The sequence below is a fragment of the Danio rerio genome, chromosome 7 (assembly GCF_049306965.1).
Source record: "Danio rerio strain Tuebingen ecotype United States chromosome 7, GRCz12tu, whole genome shotgun sequence".
NCBI lineage: Eukaryota > Metazoa > Chordata > Actinopteri > Cypriniformes > Danionidae > Danio > Danio rerio.
In genome coordinates this window covers 16,903,610-16,928,313 of record NC_133182.1, presented here as the reverse complement: position 1 = coordinate 16,928,313, position 24,704 = coordinate 16,903,610, and the positions used below count along the sequence as shown (strand labels likewise).

Here is a 24,704-nt window from a genome sequence, read left to right as displayed (position 1 = left end):
AGCATCTGTCATAAGCATGACGCGATGACAGACAGCCCCCAACACTAGGCCCTGGGACAGGAACCAGGGCATTTTCCACATACTTAAGGCTCGAAGGCAGTGCCGCGAGACCTTGATCATGCGGATCAAGCCCGTTGCTCCCTAGCCCGTCAGAGAAGCATTTGTCATAGGCATGACGCGATGACAGACAGCCCCCAACACTGGGCCCTGGGACAGGAACCAGGGTATTTTCCACATACTTAAGGCTCGAAGGCAGCGCCGCGAGACCTTGATCATGCGGAAAGGATTCCCCTTGAGGGAAAACCCCCTGGATTTGAGCCACCACTGCAGGGGTCTCATGTACAGCAGACCGAACGGAATCACGCTGGCTGCTGCTGCCATGAGACCCAACAACCTCTGAAAGTGTTTCACAGTGATGAACTGGCCTAGTTTGACTCTGTGTACAGTTGACTGAATCGAAGCGATTCATGGCGGGGACAGACGTGCTCGCATCGTCATGGAGTCCCATAGCACACCTAAAGAAATGGTCGTCCTGGCTGGAACAAGCACACTTCTTGCGGTGTTTAACCGAAACCTCAACCTTCTGATATGGGTGAGAACGACATCTCGATGCCGAACTGCCATATCGTGAGTCTGAGCTAGAATTAGCCAATCGTCTATGTAGTTTAGGATACGTATCCCCTGCATACGAAGTGGAGCTAGTGCCGCTTCGACTATTTTGGTAAAGGTTCGAGGTGACAGAGCTAGGCCAAATGGAAGAACCCGATACTGGAACGCTTCGCCCCCGCAAGCGAACCTCAGGTATTTCCTGTGTTGGGGAAGGATGGAAATATGGAAGTATGCGTCTTTCAGGTCTATCGTCACAAACCAGTCCTCGGACTGAATTTGTGACACCACGTTTTTGATGGTTAACATCCTGAACCTGAGGGCCTCGACGGACCGATTTAGATTTCTCAGATCTAATATGGGACGCAATCCCCCATCCTTTTTGGGAACTATAAAATACCGGCTGTAAAAACCTGACTCTTTGTCGAGTGGGAGAACACGCTCTATTGCGCCTTTTATTAATAAGGCCAGTACTTCCTGTTCCATAACCAGAGCCTGTTCTGGCTTCACTATGGTGGGTGCAATACCGTTGAAGCGAGGTGGGCGTGCACAAAACTGTATTTTGTAGCCATGTTCTACTGTGAACAGGACCCACTGGGACACCATCGGCAGGTGTTTCCACGCTGCCAAAAAATGTGCTAGGGGTACCAGCCTCTCGAGACTGGCCTCTGGTTGTTCTTTGACCCCCCTGCAGAGGGGGTGGGGCCCCCAATGCCCTCAGACACTGAGGAACGCCCACCCCGGGAGACACAGAGCCCCCCACCAGCATACGTGGTGAGGTGGTCTCTCCCTTTCTCCGCGGACCCTGGTTCAGTGAGAGCGCTGAATGGTGCTCTCGGTGTCCAGGGGGGGCCCTGGAAAGCCTGACTCCCAACACGTCAGGACTTTGTTTTATCCTTTGTACTTTATGATATGAGGAGCTGGTTGACGGCTGGCCCTGACTTTTTGATCTTGGGGGGAGAAAGTCCCCGAGGGAGCTAGAGCGTTTTTTTTTTTTTTTTTAACTCTGTCGAGGGATTCGGCGACGCGATCAACGGCGTCACCGAAGAGCCCTGAGCTCGATATTGGAGCGTCCATAAGAATAGCTCTATCGGTTTCTGACACTTCTGCTTGTGTCAGCCAGAGGTGCCGCTCAGTAGCCACCAGGGTAGCCATAGATCGCCCCAAACTAGAGGCTGCCTCTTTAGTAGCTCTTAAAGCTAGATCTGACGCCCGAAGAGCTTCTCGAAGCTGTTCGGGTGTTGCTCCCCACCATCTAGGCACTCTTTAATTAGGTCAGCCTGATATGCCTGCAGCACTGACATGGTGTGCAGGCATCCAACAGACTGACCAGCCGTCATATATGCTTTACTGACTAGACCCGATGTTACTCTTAATGGTCTCGACAACAAAGGAGGGACCCTTGCAGATTTTAGATCTGAACGACGATGACACGCTAAGTCCTCTTCTATCATTGGCATTACTGTACATGCCTTTTCCCCTAGCCCACGAACTGCTGAATAAATAGCTGTTTTTGGTGTCATTAACCATGCTGAATACGGATTTTTCCATGATTTAGAAACCGCATCATGTAGTTCGGGACAAAAGGGGAGGTCCCTTAGTGGAGGATCTACTCTGCTGGGTAATTCTCTCTCATCCAGCATTCCTGTCAGACGCAGCTGCTGCTGCTCACGTGCTGGCTGCCAATCTATTACTTCGAACCTGTCAGCAGCACGTGAAATCACCTCCACTAACTCCTCATATTCCACTGACTGGGGCGGCAGATTCCCCGACCCTCTTTTTATTTGTTGCTGCGGCGCCTCGGTTTCCTCGGAAACGGAGGACGCCGCCCTCCCACGAGGCGCAGAAGAAACCGCAGAGCGTGCTTCTGACGCTCCCGAAGGAGGATTAGATCTCACGGATCCAGAGAGAGAAAGGACAGAGTCCGTCTCCATCTCATCCGCCAGATCTAGCTGCGAACCCCACGACCAAAGTCGACGCTCAGCCTCAGCACGAGCGGGACCCGAACCGCGAGGAGCGTGCGCCACGGGAGCTTTATTAAAGAACTCTCTCCGACTGCGCAGCTCTTTACGGGAGAGAACGTCACAGTGTCCACAGTCAGCATTCTCAAATGCTACCAGGGCATGCTCTTCTCCCAAACACTCTAAACACAAATCATGTGAGTCACCAGCCGTAATAAAGCGAGGGCATGGAGGCACACAACGTTTAAAGTTTTTTTCTGCCATACCAAAATAAAAAAGTAAGTTGTCAGTTTTTTTGTATTTTGTGAATGCAAATCAGTAATGAAAGTTCACAGAAAGAGGGTGTATTTTCACGTGCGTGCTTCTTGAAAGCAAAGAAGTTGATACTGAATGCTCAGTACAGGCTTTTATACTCTCTGGTCTGACGACACCTGCTTAATTACATTAGATTGATTTCACATGTGCTTCAAGACGCGTATAAAAGAGGTGTTCCCCTAGCGTTCTGGTTAGACGCAGTGTTGAAGTTCCCTAGAAGGGGAAACACCACTTTACACACTCATTCACAGGTAAATAAAAAGAGAAGATCCAGTTTGACAATTCCCAATTCTCTTGCTTTTTATGGCACAAACTAAACTTAACCGTTTTTCAGTTAATAAAGCCCTCATGACATCCAACCGTCTGCTGGTTTAAATCAGGCAGCAGGAAATGTGTTTGTGTGTGTGTGTGTGTGTGTGTGTGTGTGTGTGTGTGTGTGTGTGTGTGTGTGTGTGTGTGTGTGTGTGTGTGTGTGTGTGTGTGTGTGTGTGAGTCATAAGGTTAGTGGGGTCAATGATTCACACACACGCTCAAGAAAAAAAGTCAAACAATCCATCATTCCATCTTCACATTAAACATGAAGCATCATCACAAATCCAAACATACAATGTTTTAATAATGATAACAATAATAATAATAATAATAATAATAATAATAATACACAAAAATCAACTATACACAAGAAAATTAACTAACTTCTGTCCAATAAAATCAGAATTGTCCATGTAGAAGTGCATATAAAAGCATTCATTTCTCCATTCATTCTTTCATTTACACACGTCTCTATAAGGTTTAGGTGGGTGAAAGGGCCACATGGAGAAAAACAAACTCTCAAATAACTAAAACAAAATTGGATACTCTTCCAAATATTTGCCCAGTCAATATATTCCCTCTCTGTTCAGTTAGCCTCTCTCTCTCTCTCTCTGCTATAAACCCCCAGAGGACAGTGAAATAAATGCCTGTCTGCAGACTCCAGGTAAGACAGTTGTGTGTCAGTACAGTGGCTCTTTGTGTAAAATACTGTCACATATTATTGAGAAGGAACTGCTAGAACACTGTGGGTTTATATGTTGGCAAAAACCTGCAGACGGCCAACGGTCAAACAGTCTCTGCTCAAATCACACACTCGCCCACTCTGTCACTTTTCCTCCACATTTAAAAGAAAACATTAAATAACTGAAACTCACAAAATAAATCTCCAGATTATATTTTATCTATATAATATATATATATATATATATATATATATATATATATATATATATATATATATATATATATATATATATATATATATATATATATATATATATATATATATATATATATATATAAAGATTAGGACTTTAAAATAATAGATTTTCTTTTAAACAAAATAAATACAAATAATAAAATATATATAAATAAATAAATACTTTACTTTTTATGAAATCATGAATATTTCCAGGATACTATAATATAATAGAATATAATAGAAAAAAATAAATACTTTTTTCATAACATTTTTTACTCATGTGGCATATCACACTATAAAATAAAAAAATTAACATTAATATTTTAACATAAATAAAATAATAATATAATATAATATAATATAATATAATATAATATAATATAATATAATATAATATAATATAATATAATATAATATAATATAATATAATATAATATAATATAATAGCAAAACATCACACTATAAAACTAACAATTTAACATTAAAAATTTACAAAGACCACACCAAAAACATTCTACACAACATTGTTTTGGAAAATTCAACATTATAATACATGCTACTTTAAAATCCAAATTCATACCTGACAACAACAGACAACAAATAAGAAGCATTAATGGTCATACAAATTAAAAACTGACCGCAACAACTGACATACCTTTCCGTCCATCAGATTTGCAGAAACACAGGTGAGATCCAGTGGCAGATCTCCTTTCAAAGCACACTTTCTAAACTCTCTGATGGGTTTGTTTGCATTAGTGTATGCGTGTACATAGTTTGCATGTGTTTTTTCTAGTGGTGAAATATATTGTTCGTCTGCTCTTGTGTGTGTGTGACTGGCTGAAGTTTGAACCGGTGTGCTGGACTGTTTGCTGAAGAGGGAGGAGGCTAAACCAACCACCCCCTTCCCCAAAACACACATATGCACACACACAAACACAACCCCCATCCTATGAGCAGAGCCTGAAGGGGCAGCACACGAATGAGAAGAAAGAAGGAGATGGGAAACAGAGAAAAGTGGGAAGAGAGCTCAGAGAGGAAAACTAATACACAAATGATGGCTAATATTCAACGGCTGAATCTAAACATTTTGAGTTTACACATATATGGATAAGTCGAGCGCTCCCATTTTGCCATGCATAATCAATTAAAAATGACAATAATGATCCAGACTTTTTAACTGATTTAATGCATGGCTATCTGCAATACTCGATTCTGATTGGTCAGTTGCATCATTCCATGCAACTACGTATGTCATTCCGAAATAACAGCCAATAAATAACACAAGCTCATCCGTGAACCGTGAAATGAACCCTTAGCCCTTTTAATATATATCAGACAACATTTTCAGTTTCTTTTCGGCTTAGTCGAAGCTGCAACCCAGCTGCAACCCAATCCAGCTGCAACCCATCACTGGGAAACATCCATACACACTCATTCACACACATACAAAACGGAAAATTTAGCTTATCCAATTCACTTATAGCACATGTCTTTAGACTGGGGGAAACCAGAGCACCCTGAGGAAACCCATGCACACACGGGGAGAACATGCAAACTCGCCACAGAAACGCCAATTGACCCAGCCGAGGCTCGAATCAGTGACCTTCTTGCTGAGAGGCGAACCACTGTGCCACCATGACGCCCACTCAGAAACCTTTTTTTTTAAATAATAATAATAGAAACATTTTATGTAACTTGATATTTTTTATGTAATACATAAAGTGCATCCAAGAGGTTGCTATTGTAGAATAAAAGCTGACAGACTTATTGGTAGTATGAAGTAATGGTAGAACAATATTCTGATCCAAAATAGTGCATTATTTTTTTTATTAAACAGAAAACTGATATAGACATGAATGGCTGAATGAAGCATACACTAACCTAAGTATTATTCAAACACAGGATGGTGACAAACAGTCAAAAACAGCGGCAAGAAAGCATGTATTTTGAATGTGAACAAACACTACTTGACAATAGTCTCGTCGCCCATCCAAGTTTTAGGAACAACAAATAATAACTTGACTTCTAGTTGATCATTTGGTATCAGAAGTGGCTTAAATAAAAGGCAAAGGCCTCTAGATTACGCTTATTTTTCCGAAATAAAACATAATCATGCCTTGATTTTTAATTATTTAATTAGGACAGTAAGGTCTGACTTTGCTAAGACAAAATTCTTGTCACTTAACAGAAATAATGTACAGTGTAGAATATAAAGTCATGCTGCAGTGGAAAAAGAATGAATATTGTGCATGACTCCCATGAGCTTGGAGGACTGCATCCATACATCTCTGCTGACTCCCAGAGTTTATTAAGATTCTTTGGATTCATTTTTAAAGCCTCCTCCTTCATCTTACCCCAGACATGTTCAATAATGTTCATGTCTGGTTACTGGACTGGCCAGTCCTGGAGCATCTTGACCTTGTTTGCTTTCAGGGACTTTGATGTGGAGGCTGAAGTATGAGAAGGAGCGTTATCCTGCTGAAGAATTGGCCCTCTCCTGTGGTTTGTAATGTAATGAGTGGCAGAAATGTCTTGATACCTCAGGTTGTTGATCTGCAGATCTCTTGCACACCCCCAAACTGTAACCAAAATGTAACCCCAAAGCTTGACTGATTTCTGTGAGAATCTTGTGTCCATGCAGGTTCCAATAGGTCTACTACAGTATTTGTGATGATTGGGGTGCAGTTTAACAGATGATTCATCTGAAAAATCTACCTTCTGCCACTGAAGTCAAGTTATTATTTGTTGCTCTTACAACTGGGATCGACGACAAGACTTTTGTCAGGTAGTGTATATACTGATGGTCAAGATGATTCAAAGTGCTTGGATAAGCCTGTGTGATAAGTTTCAGATATCTGAAAATAACACACCTTGGAATGTGTAATAAGTTGGGATATAGTACATCCAGAAAGCTGTTTTTTGAGTTATAGGCTAAGGGTTAATCGCACACCACACATTAAAAATAAATTCGACCTCACGGTGTGTCAATAACACTTACACACTGCCTTAAATAAATTATATTGTGTTCGATTTTTGTCAGTACACCCACCTAAGCGTTTTGAGAGGAGTTTGAACAACTTTAAGCAACAGAACAAGTGAAAATCAAAATCTAGAATGTGAAATTAATAAAAAAAGCTTACAGCTAAATACTTTTACCTTTGCTAGAACTCCACCACACACAGTTTTACACCCCTGTGAGTATTTATATAAACACAAGGAATATTTGTCTATGCCTTACAGTCACAATATGCAGAAATAAAAGCTGCTTTAGAGCAAAGATCATATTAATTTCATCACGACACCATGACGTCATGTGACAAACCTGTCGCTCCATTATCAAAGTGCTGCCATGAATAGAGAAAGCAGATCCTATTTGCTCAGTGTATGTGTTCACACATACAGCAGCCTGAGGTGTATTTCTACAATAAGTCTCTTAAGCCGTCAGTCCCGAGTGAAAATAACCAGTTCGAGACATGAGAAATCAGATCCAGCAGCGGAATTATAAGAGTCTCTTTCAGTGGTTCAAACATGTTAGTGCGCTTCATGATCTACACAGCATAACCCTGACGTCCCTCAGTGCTTATATGACATTATCTATTGTGCAGGAGATCATTCAGGTTAAGAGACTTTAATCAAAGCACACGGGTTTGTCTGGATTGGCCTTTCAGTCAAGTGTCAGAGTTAAGAACCTCACTTTTAAAATGTCACAATTACAGAAGTACAAAACCAGGGTGTGCAAATAACATTACTACTACTATTACTTATAATTATAATAATTATTCATTCAAGCATTTCTTTTTCGGCTTAGTCCCTTTATTAATCTGGGGTTGCCACAGCAGAATAAACCGCCACCTTATCCAGCATATGTTTTACGCAGCGGATGCCATTCCAGCTGCAACCCATTGCTGGGAAACATTCTTACACACTCATTCACACACATACACTACGGACATTTAAGTTTTCCACAATTCACCTGTACCGCATGTCTTTGGACTTGTGGGGGCAACCGGAGCACCCAGAGGAATCCCGTACGTACAAGCAAACTCCACACAGAAACCCAGCTGAGTCTCGAACCAGCGACCTTCTAGTTGTGAGGCGAACGTGCTACCCTGGACACCACCGTGCAGCCCCCAATAATAATAACAATAAAATAATTGATAATAATTAATGATAACAATAACAATAATTTTGTATTATTATAATAGTCATGTCAAAGCAGTTAGTGAATCAGCATACTATCATCTCAAAAACATTGCAAGAATTAGATGCTTTGTTTCCAGTAAGGACTTGTTCATGCTTTTATCAGCAGCAGAGAGGATTACTGTAATGGACTCCTCACTGGCCTTCCCAAAAAGACAGTCAGACAGTTACAGCTGATCCAGAACGCTGCTGCCAGGATTCTGACCAGAACCAGAAAATCAGAGCACATCACACCTGTCCTCAGGTCTTTACACTGGCTCCCAGTTACATTCAGAATAGAGTTTAAAGTAGTATTATTACTTTGTGTCTATGTCTACATATGAACAATTTTCTGTCTATAAATAACTAAATGGCCTAGGACCTCAATACATTACAGATTTTCTCACTGAATACAAACCTAACAGAAATTCCAAGAGTTCAGTCAAAGCAGGGTGAATCAGCCTTCAGCTACTACGCCGCCCGCTGCTGGAATCAGCTTCCAGAAATGATCAGATGTGCTCCAACATTAGGCACATTCAAATCAAGACTGAAAACACATCTGTTTAGCTGTGCCTTTACTGAATGAGCACTGTGCTACATCCGACAGATCGCACTATTATGTTTTTCTTTTCTTTTGCATTCTTTTAAAGCTGTTTTAACACATTTCAATCTATATTAATAATTTTCTCTTTTATTCCTGTTAATGTAAAGCACTTTGAATTACCACTGTGTATGAAATGTGCTATATAAATAAACTTGCCTTGCTTTGCCTTACCTAATAATAATAATCATTATTATTAATAATAAAACAATTTTTATTGTTATTATAAACAAATAATGACAATAATAATAATAAAATATTATTGTCATCGTCATCATTTATAACAACACTAATATTTATAAAAATAATAATAATAAATAATAATAATAATACATTATTATTGTTATTGTCATCATAAACAACAACAACAACAACAACAACAACAACAACAACAATAATAATAATAATAATAATAATAATAATAATAATAATAATAATAATAATAATAATAACATTTTATTTATGAGGCACTTTTTCACAGCCCAAAGTTTTTGCTCAACAAAAAAGATCAAATAAAACAATTACAATTACAATACATAATAAAATATAAACAGCAACAGCAATATTTTAAAATAATATCACAGCTGGAGCTGACAATATTGAATTTGTCACTTGCTTTGCCAAATCATTTATTGCTGGATAACGTTTATTAGAATGTAGTTATGATGACCCTATAATTCGAGTTCAAACAATTCAGATACTTTTTATAATATTATAATATTAATATTACTTATTATAATATATTAACAATACATATTACATATTGCCATATAATCCTCCCTTGATAAAAATGATTGAAGTGCCTGTTTGCTAAATATTTAAAATATTATTTACGATTCAAAGTGCAACTAAATGGTGTGGCACTGGTTAGACATTTGTGCAAATCAACCCCAACAAATAGCTGTGTGATTTAGTTTGTTGAAGTATAAACATTATATTGAACATCCATCAAATACATGTCTTTGTTTTATTAAGGGTTAAATACATTGTGATAAAAAACGGCATTGTTATGTAAAAACAAAACAGGCAAAACATATACAAAGTCTCCTGTGTAAAGCTGAAAACGTTGTCATGTAATTGGCCCCTATGTTTGCTACGTGTGAAACGTGAGGAAAAGCGCAAAAATAAAACCCAGCTTACAGTTGCAAACACATCATCATACTGATATAAATGTCTGCAGAAACTATATCAAATGCACTACAATTGACAATTGAATAGTGACTACATTCAGATTTTGTTGGGCATTTCAAATCTTCACTGAAAAAAGATTCATTGGATTTTCTACATTTATTTAAGGTAAGTGGTTGCAAACAATTAATATGGGCTAAATTTAAACAAACAAAAAAATATAAATTGAGTAAATCCAATGAATCTTTTTTTTCAGTGTATATCAAGTGATATTTTGCCTTCAGATGTCAGGCTCTTGGCCAGGTGTGATTGCAGCGTGTCACCTGACCTGTTCTCTATAATCTGCTAATGTTCGAAGCAGTAGAACAGTTTGTAGAGCTCATGCCACACAGGAAGACATGGGATTGCAGAGAAATAATAACACAAGAAGTTTAAATTGCACATTAGCACAGCCAAGGTATGCAGAGAGCTTGTTTGAGCATGAAGAGGGTGTTAAATCGACCCTTCAATCTGTACAGTCAGTACAAAGAAGGCAAATGCACAAAATACACTTGTATTCCTGCCCAAAGGGCCAGAGCTGCAAGGTGAAAGTATTCATTGCATTTAATGTGCTCATCTGAGTCACTGAAGATTGTATCTAACACACATCTGTGAAAATTTAATTGGCTGGATCCAAAACAATACTAAACACAGTCCCAACTCTTTTTCTACCATGAGCTAAGATGAAAAAGCAGCAAAAGAAATAAAAAGTTTGCTACAAAAAATAAAAATAAAAACAAAAATAAATGTAAAAAATATATAAACAACTGAAATATTATGCAGCATGTCCATTTTTAACAATGGTAAAAAAATCCTTTACTTAAGGTCTATATTTTCCTAAATGCAAAACTCTGTTGATCCAACTTGTTTAAAAATTAAATCATAGAATATTGCTTCATAAATGTAAAAAAAATTATAAAATATATAATAATGTAATTAATAGAGAAAAGGTTCATTTTAGACATTAAAAGCCACACACTGATTCAGAATCCTAACAAAAACACTATTAGATATGAGTTCATATTTAAAGAACCACACCGCCCTCTAGTGGCTACAACCCTCATGCTGATAATACACAGGGCAACTTTTTGAGCAGTGTTTCTGGACAACTTTGGGAAATTGCTATAAGTAGGCAACCGGGTGAGACAGGGGTTAACTAATTAGTACAATGGGTTACAGATGCAATAGTATTGCCCAAAGCAACATGGCTTTGCAAAACTGCCTGGAAACATTGCTCAAAAAATTGCCCTGTGTATATCTTCTGTTTCAAACTCAATACAAACAGTGTTGCCGAAACCACTTCATTAAAAATGTTGCTTAAGCCTGTTTTTTTTCTTTTTACTTGAAAAGTCTATAAAAATCTAGATGATATCATGAGCTAACTAGCATGTTTGTGATGTAATCATATACTAGTCCTTTACTATTTATTTATACAGTTTATTTTAATACAGCTAAATTTATACAAAAAATTACATGTAACATGATGAGAGGACATTTTGTTTAGTTTGTTCTACAAATTTATATTAACACCATCATACCTTTTTTAACCGCAAAACATACTTACCAGCCATTGCAAAAATCCACTGTCCATCTGAGTTAAATACTTCATATTATAACCGTTTTCACAAGACATCAGGTGTATTAGAATTTATTTTTGTGGGTTTCTTTAAAGTCCCTGAAAAGTGCTTTGAAATATGCATTTTTGATATTTGATGCCTGACGTAATGTCAAATTAAAAATGAAAAGAGGGTGGAACAGAGTAGCTCCTCCCCTTTTAAAAAAGCATCCAATAGTGTTTTGTTTTGATCACAGCTCTGCCTGTGAGAGTGGCTGAGCTCAAGTGCAAATAAAATGCACATGAGAAGCGTCTTGAAGTGGGCGGGGCATGTCAGATACTAGAGAGCACTCAATTGGTCAAGAGATTTATTGAGAAACTGCGGTGAAAAAAAATGTTGATTGATTTATGCAGAAGTGACAAACTGCAAGCTTTGGATGTTTATATGAATTTTATATCTTCTAAACGCAAGTTCCTTAAAACTAACAGACTAATTCTAACATCTAAAAAAATTATTTTAATTTTATGGGACCTTTAAGTACAAACAATGCTCAAAAGTAAAAAAAAAAAAAAAATTAACAGGACCCTTTAACCTAAGACAATCCTTTTTCTCACTCACCCGCTGCTCAGCTCATCAGTGCGGGCGTTTTTAGAGAGCACATCTCCATCACTCATATATCCACTCATTTCCAGACCCACTCCTGCCAGCTCCAGATCCTCCACTCGATCCCCCAGCTCCAGACCACAGAGACCACTGCCGCGTGCTGCCAGCTGCTTCCGTAGGGGAGCCTGATACAGATAGCGGCCCTGGCCGGGTGCAACCCCCCCGCTGCGGGACTGATACCCATTACCAACAGAGGGAGCATCTCCTGCTTGCAGACGGGGGCTGGACTGACCCATACGACTGGCCCAGGACAGAGGCGAAGGTCGAGACGCCATGCTGAGGATGTTGCGACTGCTCATTTCGGTAGTCACGCCACCATCAAAAGTGGTTTCCAGTGTACTGATAGAGAGAAAAAAAATGATTTAAAATTAGGGCTGCACAACATATCGAAAAAATGTAGTCAATCATGATAATAGTATATCCAAAAATCATATCGCAGCTCACGCAACCATCAAAAGTGGTTTCCAGTGTACTGACATATTTAAAATTAGGGCTGCACAAAAAAGTGAAAAAATATTGTTAATCGCGATAATATTATATCCAATATTCATATTGCAGCTCATGCCGCAATCAAAAGTGGCTTTTAGTGTACTGACAAAAAAAAATTAATTAGGGCTGCACAATATATATAAAAAAATATAGTTTATTAAAATAGTATACAAGAAAAGAAAGCTTTAAAATTAGGGCTGCACAATATGCTGAAAGAATATAATGAATCGTGATATTAGTATATGTATATCGCAGTACACATAACCATCAAAAGTGGTTTCCACTATACTGATAGATATTAAAGAAAAAAAAAGATTTAAGATTATAGCTGCAGAATATAGTGAAAAAATATTGTTAATCACGATATTAGTATATCCAATATTCAACCAATATCCAATATTCGCAGCTCACGCCACCATTAAAAGTAGTTTCAAGTATACTGACAGAGAAAACAAAGATTTAAAATAGGGCTGCACAATATATCGAAAAAGATATCGCTAATCGCAATATTAGTATAAGCAAGAAAACAAAAATTTTAAATTAGTGCTGCATGATATAGTAAACAAATATTGTTAATCGCAATATTAGTATAAGCAATATTCATTTTGCAGCTTACATTACCATCAAAAGTGGTTTCCAGTGTACTGACAGAAAAAAAAATTTGAGCTGCACACTATATTAAAAAAATAGCATTAATCGTAATAATAGTATATGCAAGAAACTAAAAGTTAAATTTAGGGCGGCACAATAGAGTAAAATAGATATCGTTAAATCGCAATATTAGTATATGCAATATTCATATACCAGCTCAAGCCACCATTAAAAGTGGTTTGTAGTGTACTGACAGAGAGAGAAATTTTTTTTTAATTAGGGCTGCACATATATGCAATGCATATATGCAATATTTATATAGGCGAAGAAGTGCAAAACATAAGCTAATTTTGTGTGCTGTTATGACCTGTTGGTTTTTTGGGAACATTTCGATGTCTGTGGTATTTTTTGTTTTGTTTGGTTTCTTTCATTCTTGGTGGGTGTGGCTTGTGATTATCACATGGCAATTGGTCTGGCAGCATGACTGCTTCTATAAGGGTCCTCCACAACTTCCCTTCGATGCCACTTTATGTCATCGCTGTTACTTATTACAAATCGTTAGCTATGGTCATCATCATATCATTCTGCATTGTTCGTTTGATTGCTAGTATTTGTTTGAGAGCGTGTATCTGATCAGAGAGAAAGTTATTGCCATTTGTTCCCCATTATTGACCACTGTCCACCTAGAGAACTTGATTAAACTTGTGATTCTAGATAACACGTTTTGAAACTTGTATAAATAGTATGTACTTTCTTGTTTTTTTTGTCACTTTAAGGGAAGTAGGGAACTTAAATATGGGTACTTGTATCTAAATGTCTGTAATGTTTATTTATTTTTTTGTCAATTTAATGCACCCAAGCAGAATAAAAGTATCATCTTTTGTTTCTATCTCAAGCTTTGCCCTTTTTTTGTGTTCCACAAAAATATTGAGCAGCAAAAATATGTTTTACAATGTTTTCTGTAGTGTTAAGTGAAACATTTAAAAGATAAATGCGAACAAAAATGTCCTTCTAAAAAAACAAAAATGTACCATGATAACTATATTTTCTTCAAACCTACTATAGGCATGATTTATATTCATTACAGTGGTACTGTCGCTACAGCAAATCCATATTTGCCAACATCATAGTCTTTTATAATATAGTATTGTTCTGAAAACTACTATGGTATTTTTTTACCAAACAGCATTTAATTTCAACTGTTAATACTGCTTTTATTCATAGAAATGAGTAACTGTACCAAATATCTCAACACCTCAGGAAAGAAATATGTCCTGCTTCTCTCATTTTACCCTAAAATGGACTTTTTACAACTACTGCAGAACACAGTCCTGGTCAATTAGACAAAAGATCAAAATGAGGAAGAAATAAGGTTTTAAGAATAAACTAAGGTGGACAGAGCATTAAGGAGCCAATAGAGTCATTTTATAATTTATTTAGGAAACTGACAGTAAAAAGGTTAAAGCTGAGGAAGGATTGGTGCCTGTTATTGTCTATATTCCTGTTATTGTCTATTGTCTTGTTATTGAATAAAACGCAAGGAAAAAAATGTATTATTTATAGTGGCTTGTTTCTTTGCCAGTTTAAAGGGATAGTTTACCCAAAAAATGACAATTATGTTATCATTTACTCATATTTCAAACCTTGTTTTTTTTTTTTTTTAAAGAAGATATTTTGGAGAATGTTGGAAGCCTGTAACTATTGACTTCCATAGTGGATCCAGCTTTTTTTTTCAAAATATCTTCTTTTGTGTTCAACAAAAAAAAGAAACCCATATTGGTTTGTAACCACGTCAGGGTGAGTAAGTAGTGAGTAAATTTGCATTTCCTTTAAGTACACTAAAGAGCCGTCTTCACCTTTTTATGCTATTTTAACAGAACTCCCGCATTATGAGGTTTGTTTTTACTTTTTTTAGATCACACATGACACTTGATGACATGTTTCTTGTCCACAACGCAACATTAAGTGTTCAAAGTGTAACAGAAAAGAAAAAGCTATAGTGAGAAGCCAATATTAGCCACTGGATGTGCTTCTTATGATGGCTACAGCATATACTGTAGTTCCTCAGACCAGAAAATGTCTACCTGTGAGTGATTTGTGTCCCCCGTAAACTGGACATGGTTTCTTCTAGATTCTGCCGCAGGTCAGCGATGTTTTTGACAGTCCTCAGGCGCCTGGTCTCTGGATCTTCACCTGAAAATAAGTTGTTCACATTTAATATCACATTGTAATATTTCATATATATATATATATATATATATATATACATATATATATATATATATATATATATATATATATATATATATATTTTTTTTTTTTTATTAATATATATATATATATATATTTTTTTTTTTTCTCTCCATTTTTATTCATATTTATAAATAAATAAATAAAATAAATAAGTAATTAAAAAAGTATGTCAATACTTTAACATTAATCCTTATTGTAAAGTGTGAATATGAAGTGTATAAATATAAAACATCAATTTGTAAAATATTCAGTAATACTAGTTCAGATTATTACTGTTTTACTGTATTTTCAATTTTGAATCACATAAATGCAGTCTGGGATAAGAGATTTCATTAAAAAATGTATTTACAATTCTATAAACCTTAATTTATTGATGGACAAAACATCAGAACTATCAGATGAACAATTACTTCAACCAGATTGATGCTGAATGAGAAATGAATGAAGGTGTTACCTGACAGATCCTCGGTAGAAGACTGGTTGGTTTTACTGAAGCTGCCAGAGTCACTGCTGCGACATCCAGAGCTCAGGTTTGTGCCCATATTTCCATCTGCCTCATTCTGAGTCCTAAAAAAAGATAAGTTAAAATAATGACATTCACATCCTTTTTCTATGACATTCTAGTCAGCAGAAGTCAAGGCCTGACAAGAGGAATCCTTTATAGAAAACAAACACAGGCTGAAGAGTCTGTTTTAGAGGAAATACCAGTCAAACGCTTCACAGCTGAGCCTGACGGGGAGTCACACACATCTATGAGCATGCATGAACATGCTGCTATATGTTGCTATAACTAGTTTAACAATCTGTCGCTTAACTACAGAATGCAAATAAACTTCTTACACATCTGTTTTGTCACAAACCTTTATCCGTCTATCCAACAGCATTAAACTCCAATTCAATGAACTAACTAGCTAACTTCTGCACTCTAATAAACTAACTTCTGCACTCTAGTAAACTAACTTCTGCACTCATTTTCCTTTTTTAAAAGTACAAAAATAACAACTCAAGGTGTTCTGTGTGTTTTTAACCTACAGGTCTGTTGTGAAAGCTTTTATTAATTCAAATGTTTTTAAAGTATTTTTTAAAATGTAAAATTTACAATAATTTATTGGCTATTTTGGTAAATTAAAAGTTATAATTGTCATTTATAGAATTACAGAATAATTGTAATTATTTATTTACATTTACATGTGTGCTTTTAAATTTTAGGTGCCAGTAAGTTACAGTAAATTATACAGTGATGTTTTTACAGTGTGCTTTTTCAAATCTAATGATAGCATTTGCCTTTTAATGTCATTCTCATTGTAGTTATTTACTAGTATTTGTTTACAGTAGTTTTAGGTGCCAGTAAATTTCTGTAAATTATACAGTAATGTTTTACAGTGAGCTTTTTCAATGTCTAAAGATAGCATTTGCCTTTTTAATGTCATTTTCATTACAGTTATTTACAGTTATTTGTTTACAGTAGTTTAGTTTTAGTTCTAAAGTTTAGGCATAGTATCTGAAATTAAAACAATTAATTTTCTATTTAATTTAAAGCAAAAATCACACAACCCATGAATATTAGAAAACAATCCAATGTTTCTAACATTTTAGAAATATCTTAAGAAATAAGTTTGAGCAATCCAGTGTTGTTTTTATTTTATTTTAAATACTATAGTACTTTCATTATTCAAAATCTTTTAGTTTTCCATTTGATAATACTGATTAAACAATATTATTGGGTTTAGTTTTAATCATAGTAGTAATATTTATTTAAACGATGTATTTAAATAAATTCAAACAATTCTATTTAACAACCTTAGTTTTAGTAATTAGCTTTCATTTGAATTGAATTGAACTGAATTGAATTATACTGTATCAAATAGTTATTTAATTGAGCTGTTATTTTTCTTTTTTTTAATTAAAATTTTTTGTCATTATAATTTTCTACATTTATAATTATTATTTATTTACTTTGTATTTACTTTTTATTTTGTTTAAGTTTTAGTAATTGTACAATATTTATTCATGTTTTGAAATGTTTTATTGGGTAATTTGGTCACACTTTAATTTAATGTACAATTTGTGCTATTAGCAAACCATTAACTAAGACTTTTAGCTCAATAAACTCCTAATTACCCGCTTAATGATAGTTAGTATGGTGGTAGTTTGGGTATTGGGTAGGATTAAAGATTTAAAATAAGATCATATTGTATAAGTGCTAATAAACAGTTATTATCTTAATAAAAGGCAAGTAATAAGCCAGTAGTGAATGGTGTGACTTGTTATTTAAACAAAAGTGTCACTGTTAATTTGAATAACTGAACTAATTACAATGAAAATACTTATATTTAAGGAATCTGACTTATTTCTAGTCTGGTCCAATTGAAATAATCCACTTTTGATTTGGCTTAACCCTCTCCATCAGTCTAAATTTATAACAATGTATCAACATCCAAATCAAAACAATCCAATCAAGCATCATACCGGTACATGAAAGGTGCTACGGTGGCTGTGTTGGGATGGTTGTACTGCTGCTGTGGTTGAGGAAGCTGCACACTGACTGTGTTGCTGGCGGTGGATTGAGTCCCGTTGGCCACCGGGGCGGCGCTGTGCATGGGGTGTCCTTTACCCTCAGTGGAAGCCAGGCTGGAAGAGGAAGAGGAATGGCGACTGTCCCGATGAAGCCCCAAACCTGCCCCTAAACGCACGCTCCGCGGCCTCTCATTGTCTTTACCACCGAGGGGCAGCGCAGAGCCTTTCACTGCTCCATTTCCAGCACTTTTACTCCCTGGTTTTGGAATTCCGCTCTGGACAGGGGCGGGGCCATCTTTCTTGGCTCCGCCCACTTTGCCACCTTTAGGTATAAAACTGGCGATTTTGGAGGCTTTTCTGGGCTCTGGTTCAGAGGGAGCAGTAACAACGCTTGAAGAAACCACTTCTTCCTTGACCTCCTCTACCTTTTCTGAAGGAGAGCCTCGCTTGGATGCATTTTTGTCTTTGCCCTTTTCTTTCTCTGAAGATTTCGCTGATGCTTTTTTCGCTGTAAGAGCACGACTAAACGTCCGCTGTGCGATGCCTTTTAGCGCAATTTTTGGGCTGCTTGTTGTCACGCTAACAGCCCCATTCGTGGGCCTCACGTTCCCATCCATTTCCTCAATAGGTTCAGTATTGGAACCGGTCTCAACTCTCTCCAAAACCAAAGCGGCATCCTTCCCTCCAGTGGGCGTAACAGCGCCCTCTGTCTGCGTGGATGATTTGGATCCTCCTTTGCTATTAAAAAGCTTGAGTTTCTCCAGCATGGATTTCTGAGGCACAGCTTTGGGTGGTGCTTCTGCAGGTACGGGCTGCTTGGCTTGGAGATCCGACTTAGTGGAAAGCCCGGTGGAGGTAGCGGAGGTGTGCTTGCTGTTCTGGGATTTAATTCTCCAGGGTTTGCTACTCGAGTTGGGCTGAGGGATGGCTGATGATGATGAAGAAGATGCCACAGTGCTGGTGCTTAAAGAGGTGCAAGCGGATGACAGAGCGGGATCAGTCACACTCTCTGATGATTCTGGAGAGGAAACCAAACAAGAGGTAAAGGTGAGAATCAGAGAGAAAGAGAAAAAGCTAAAGAACGGATGTACTTGTTAAATAATCACTGTGAGAAATAAAGGTACAAAATCTGATAACTTTTTAAAAGTTACAATTGTTCCTAACAGGTTCTTAAAGGTACTAAGAATGTACCTAGTAATGCCTAGAATGTACAAATGTGTACCCTATAGTATCTTAAAAGTACAAAAGTGAGCCTTAAAGGTACAAAAGTGTTCCCTAAATGTACTAATGTCTACCTGTAAGGTTCAAAAGTGTACCTTTTGAAAAGGTTACTAAAAAATTTTACATATCCAAGGGCTGTTGCAATAATGTATGGACATTAAATTGAGAGTGTCTCTGGCCAAAATCTTTTTAATCTTACTCACTTTTTAACTTGCTGCTAGGAAATGCACTTGCAACTTTATACGCATGGACATCTAATTGTATGCCTTCCTGGCCCACACTTTATTCACTTTAAAAATTAATAGCTGCTATAAAATGCACTTGCCACTTTATATGCACATCATACACACTTTCAGTATTGTATTGTTAATCCTTTTATAATTTATTATTGTTGCCATTTTACCTTTTTATCTCATGTTATTATTGTTGTTGTTTTAGATAAATAGTACTGCACTGAAGGGAGGGGCAAACGCAAATTTGGCTGTATTTTGTACAATGACAATAAAGATTCTGAGGTTCAGTCCCAGTGATTTTGTATCTTTATTTCTGAGTCTGATGGATGTTTGTGGCTAACAAGAAAATACACATGAAACCTTGAATTTTACATCACAAAACATTCAGATGTGTCACTTAATTGAATGAACATAATTTTTTTTAACAAATATCAAAATTTGTATTTGTCGTTCAGTGTAATTTTAGTATAGTTTATTTAATATTAAAGTATATTTATTCATATATTAATTGATTTTTATTTCCAGAAATAACTTCAAATTTAGTTTTCCTTGTCAAATTTCTGTTTAGCATCGATTTACTTATTTACTTTTATTTAAACTTTACCCATTTTAGAACTTACACTTTCTTCATTTAGTTGCCAAGGCAATACTTCAGATTTACATTTATCACATAATATTTATATTTTATTGTCTTTCAGCATTCTTTCAATAGCCAAAAATGTTTGAAAATAAGTTAACAGGAAAATACACAAGAAATCTGACTTTTACATATTATAACAAATCCAAGTCAAATCAATTATATTTCTGTGCCATATTTAAACAAAATCCAAATCCAATATATATAGCATACAATTAATTTTAATACCAATCAAATTGGAAACGTTTACTGTTGTGAAGTAATGTTTTTATATACTTTTGACTTTTAAAATTTGGCAACTTTTCATTTTCTTCTTCTTCTTCTTCTTCTTCTTCTTCTTATTATTATTATTGTATCTGTTGTTATTATTATTTGCTGGAACATGCTGAAACGGTCCCTATCCATACCACATTTTGAAAAAAAAAATGTAATCTCATTGTTGCAAACAGACTGAATAATCTGATCCGATTTCAGCATGGCATAAAAAAGATACAAAATGTGATACATAATAAATGATTAGGATACAAAATATGACACAAAAAAGAATTTTAGTGCTGATGCATACATCATCCCTACCAAAACAACAACAGTGATTTTGGTTAATTAGTAGATTTAAAGAACAAAACGTATAAGCAGAATAATAAATCTAATGCCAAGTAAGACATGCAGGAGGAAAAAAGCTTGAAAGTTTAACCTGAGATGACTATTGAAACACCTCTCCCTGGCCATAAAAGGCTAGTGACCCAAGAGCTAATGTTATTCTAATAGTGAGCAGCAGATGGCCGACTGAGACACACTCTAAACTGTTTACTCTAACACAGAGAGTAAGACTGCAAAACTCATTCAAACACTGGAGGACAAGTTTAGCTATTGTGCACAAACAATAGAAACAAAAATAGACATTTTAAGACACATTCTACACGTGTCAGTTCTCTCTGGTTTTATTTTATATTTTTAGACCAAAAAAGGAAATCATGTTAAAGTCTGTGAGACTTTTATTTCAGTATGTTGATGTACTTCCAATGTACCAATGTCATCATTCTCTCATAGCAAACTAACGGTAAGATGGGTGTGGATAAGAATATTGTGTCACTCCAAATTCAGATGCAAATGATCAGATTTTGGTTGAAGACTACCAAAACATTTTTTGTTTTTGCTGGGTTAACATCCAGATTTATTGTTCACCAAAAGAATATTTATGAACAAAATGAACAATTTACATTTTTCTTTTTTTTTTTTTTTTTTTTTTTTTACAGTTTTTAAACATAATTAAGAGACTGTGTGAAAACAAAATGTGCATTATTAGAGTTGTAACCTAAAGATACTAAAAAAGAATAAATACTGTAGTTATTATATTTTCTTTTTTGGATGAACTACTCCTTTAACTGATAAAACAAACAACAGATGTATTTCTACAACACAAAAACAAACATGGTCTTTAACATCCCACAGCAAAATAAGACAAACCTTACAGAATGACTTCGATATCTCTCCCAAAAGAAAAATAGTCCAAAAGTGTTTTTACAATCATAAGGGCAAAAAAAAACCCTATTGAACCCAATAGAATTCCTTCACCTGGCAGGTCCATTTGATAAAGTGTGTTGGTTTCACAGTAAGTCCAGCATGAAGCGTCTCAGTAGTCCAGTTCACTGCAAATAAAACTCCAACACTGAAGAGTTCCTGCACATGATCTCTCTCTCTCTCTCTCTCTCTCTCTCTCTCTCTCTCTCTCTCTCTCTCTCTCTCTCTCTCTCTCACTCCATTGACAAAATATAATAGAGATTTGCAGTTGGAAGATCTTGCATGGCACTATTGCAGTTAATACTTTTATTTCCATCTTAAATCTGCAAGTAAAAAAAATAGTTGTATATTTTGTGGTTGGAGGGAAACTTTTTTTTTAAAAGTTTTTTTATATTGTGCAAGGTTGAATCTATTGCTTGGAGTGTTGAAAGAGATGTTTTCATTTTAATGAAAGTTTCAGCAAGCCTGTATTTGTTTACATTTTTAAGGTGTATAAAACAGTAGATGACATTTGCTGAATTCCATTCTTGTGCAGGCAAAAATGTCTAGAATTGGATAATAAGTGCAGTCAATGTTTATAAAAGGTTGGTAAAAACAGGAATTAGTTGCGATTTTAATTTTAATAAGTAAAATTTACTAGATTTTGAAATGACGAAGTATTATGCAAAATTGAAAATAACCTTTTAAAGTTCGGTAATAGCATAATATCCAATAATTGGATAAATTGTTAAGTATTATAAATGTTAAGGCAACAAAGTTTTCTAAAATATCTCTCTCTATTACACTGAAAACACTCGCTCCATCAGTCGGCTGATGCCCCAAAACCAAAAGTATAAACCAAACCAAACATAAATAAATAAAAAGCTGCGCATGTTCTATTGTCACACATTAAAGAGAAGAGCAGTAAAAACTTAAGATGTACTCCAATGAATGTCTTGCAGAGACATTGTGTATTGTTTATTATGATCAGAATTAATTTAAACCACTTTAAATACTACTTAACTTGAAATAACTTGCAACATTTGGAAAGCACTTGAAGGGACAATTCATCTCATTATTCACCTAAGCTTTTCCACTTTTCCACCATAAGATTCTTCCTTCTATTCTAAACAACAAAAAGAGATGTTTTGAAGAATGTTGGAAACTAGTAGCCATTAGTATTTGTTTTTCCTACTGTGGATGTCAATATCTACCACTTTCCAAATTTATTCAAAACATGTTTATTAGCCTGTGTGCTGACTAGAATAAAAAATAAACGCATAATGCTTTGAAACTATTGAGGATTAGTAAATTATCATAATTTTAATTTTTTGGGTGAACTGTGCCTTTAAATAGATAGTTTACCACCCTAAAAATGAAAATGTACTCATCCTAATGTAGTTACAAACCTCTGAGTTTCCTTTATTAAATTCTGTGATTATGAACTGTAGCTTTAAGTTAAGTTGTTGCTTGCCAATTTGCTACAAAAACAAAATATTAAACTCAATTTCATTTATTTGTTTAATTTTTTAAAAATCTGTATATCTTACTCCTCTATCTGATATGGACAAAAGCACAGTTCCCATCCCATTCAGTCTAGCATTTAATGAGCGGCAAAGAAACAAAGCAGCAATTAGGAAGTGATTAAGGTCCAATTAGCCATGCCAGCCTGAGAGAAGTGGGTCAGACCACTAATGACTTCCAATAGGTAGAGAGAGAGGAAAGAGGGGCTGAGAGGGGGACAGGCATAAAAAATAAAAAATAAAAAAACAGAATGATCAAACTGATGAAAATGATGAAACCCAGCTTATTTATCAGAAACTTCAGAACATAGAAATAAGATTCAAAAGGGTAAACAGTTACTGTCAAAAACAATGAACAGCTAAACTGTCAATCATTTGCACATAAGGAGATGAAATAGTTGGACGCATATCATGAGGGAACTCCAGAGAAACTTTCTGCCCTCAGGGTTTGTGGCCTCTTAAAAGTTCCTCTTGACGTCCATATTTAAGTGATTATTCCTCCACGGCGGAAAAACAGCAATCATTAGTCTCAGATGACCACACAGGAGAACACACGACGGCGGTTCAAGTTCCTGTCATATTACACCCTTTTTTTCTGACTAAAATAATATGTAAGATCTATCTATCCATCTATCTATCTATCTATCTATCTATCTATCTATCTATCTATCTATCTATCTATCTATCTATCTATCTATCTATCTATCTATCTATCTATCTATCTATCTATCTATCTATCTATCTATCTATCTATCTATCTATCTATCTATCTATCTATCTATCTATCTATCTATCCATCCATCCATCCATCTATCTTTTTATCTGTAAGTCTGTTTGGCGTACATCCATCCATCCATCCTACAGCCCTATTCCAAAATTTGTTACATTCATTTATTTCTTCAACATTCACCACACAATTCCCCATAATGACAATGTAAAAAAGATTTTTTTTTTAAGTTGCAAATTTATTAAAAAATAAAAAACCTGCAAAATCACATGTACGTAAGTATTCGAAGCCTTTGCTCAATACTTTGTTGATGCACCTTTGGCAGCAATTACAGCCTCAAGTCTTTTTGAATATGATGCACAAGCTTGGCACAACTGTCTTTGGGAATTTTTGCCCATTCCTCTTTGCAGTACCTCTTAAGCTCTATCAAGTTGGATTTGAAACAACGGTGTACAGCCATTTTCAGATCTCTTCGGAACGCCTGGCATTCACTCCAAAAAGTAAATTTTAGTCTCATCAGACCAGAGATTTTTGTTTCTTATGGTCTGAGAGTCCTACAGATGCCTTTTGGCAAATTCCAGGCAGGGAGTGTCTTCCGTCTGGCCGCTCTACCATACAGGCCTGATTGGTGGATTGCTGCACAGATGGTTGTCCTTCTGTAAGGTTCTCCTCTCTCCACAGAAGAATGCTGGACCTCAGACAGAGTGACCATCGGGTTATTGATCACCTCC

General features: G+C 35.9%; 1 protein-coding gene across 22 annotated transcripts in view; it reads right to left on the bottom strand.

Annotated features, from left to right (window-relative positions):
• nav2a (neuron navigator 2a) overlaps positions 1–24,704 on the bottom strand; it is a 386,862-nt gene that overhangs the window by 75,348 nt on the left and 286,810 nt on the right. For 18 of the 22 annotated variants that reach the window (XM_068222552.2, XM_073908175.1, XM_073908169.1 and 15 more), the window contains 4 exons: positions 18,085–19,150; positions 16,070–16,182; positions 15,447–15,555; positions 12,238–12,621 (listed from right to left, as the gene is read on the bottom strand). In XM_068222552.2, coding sequence (XP_068078653.2) covers positions 12,238–12,621; positions 15,447–15,555; positions 16,070–16,182; positions 18,085–19,150 — 1,672 coding nt within the window. Of the gene's footprint in view, positions 1–4,771; positions 4,956–12,237; positions 12,622–15,446; positions 15,556–16,069; positions 16,183–18,084; positions 19,151–21,798; positions 23,454–24,704 lie in introns of those variants that run through there. The other 4 variants (XM_068222557.2, XM_073908182.1, XM_068222558.2 and 1 more) reach the window with 2 other exon arrangements.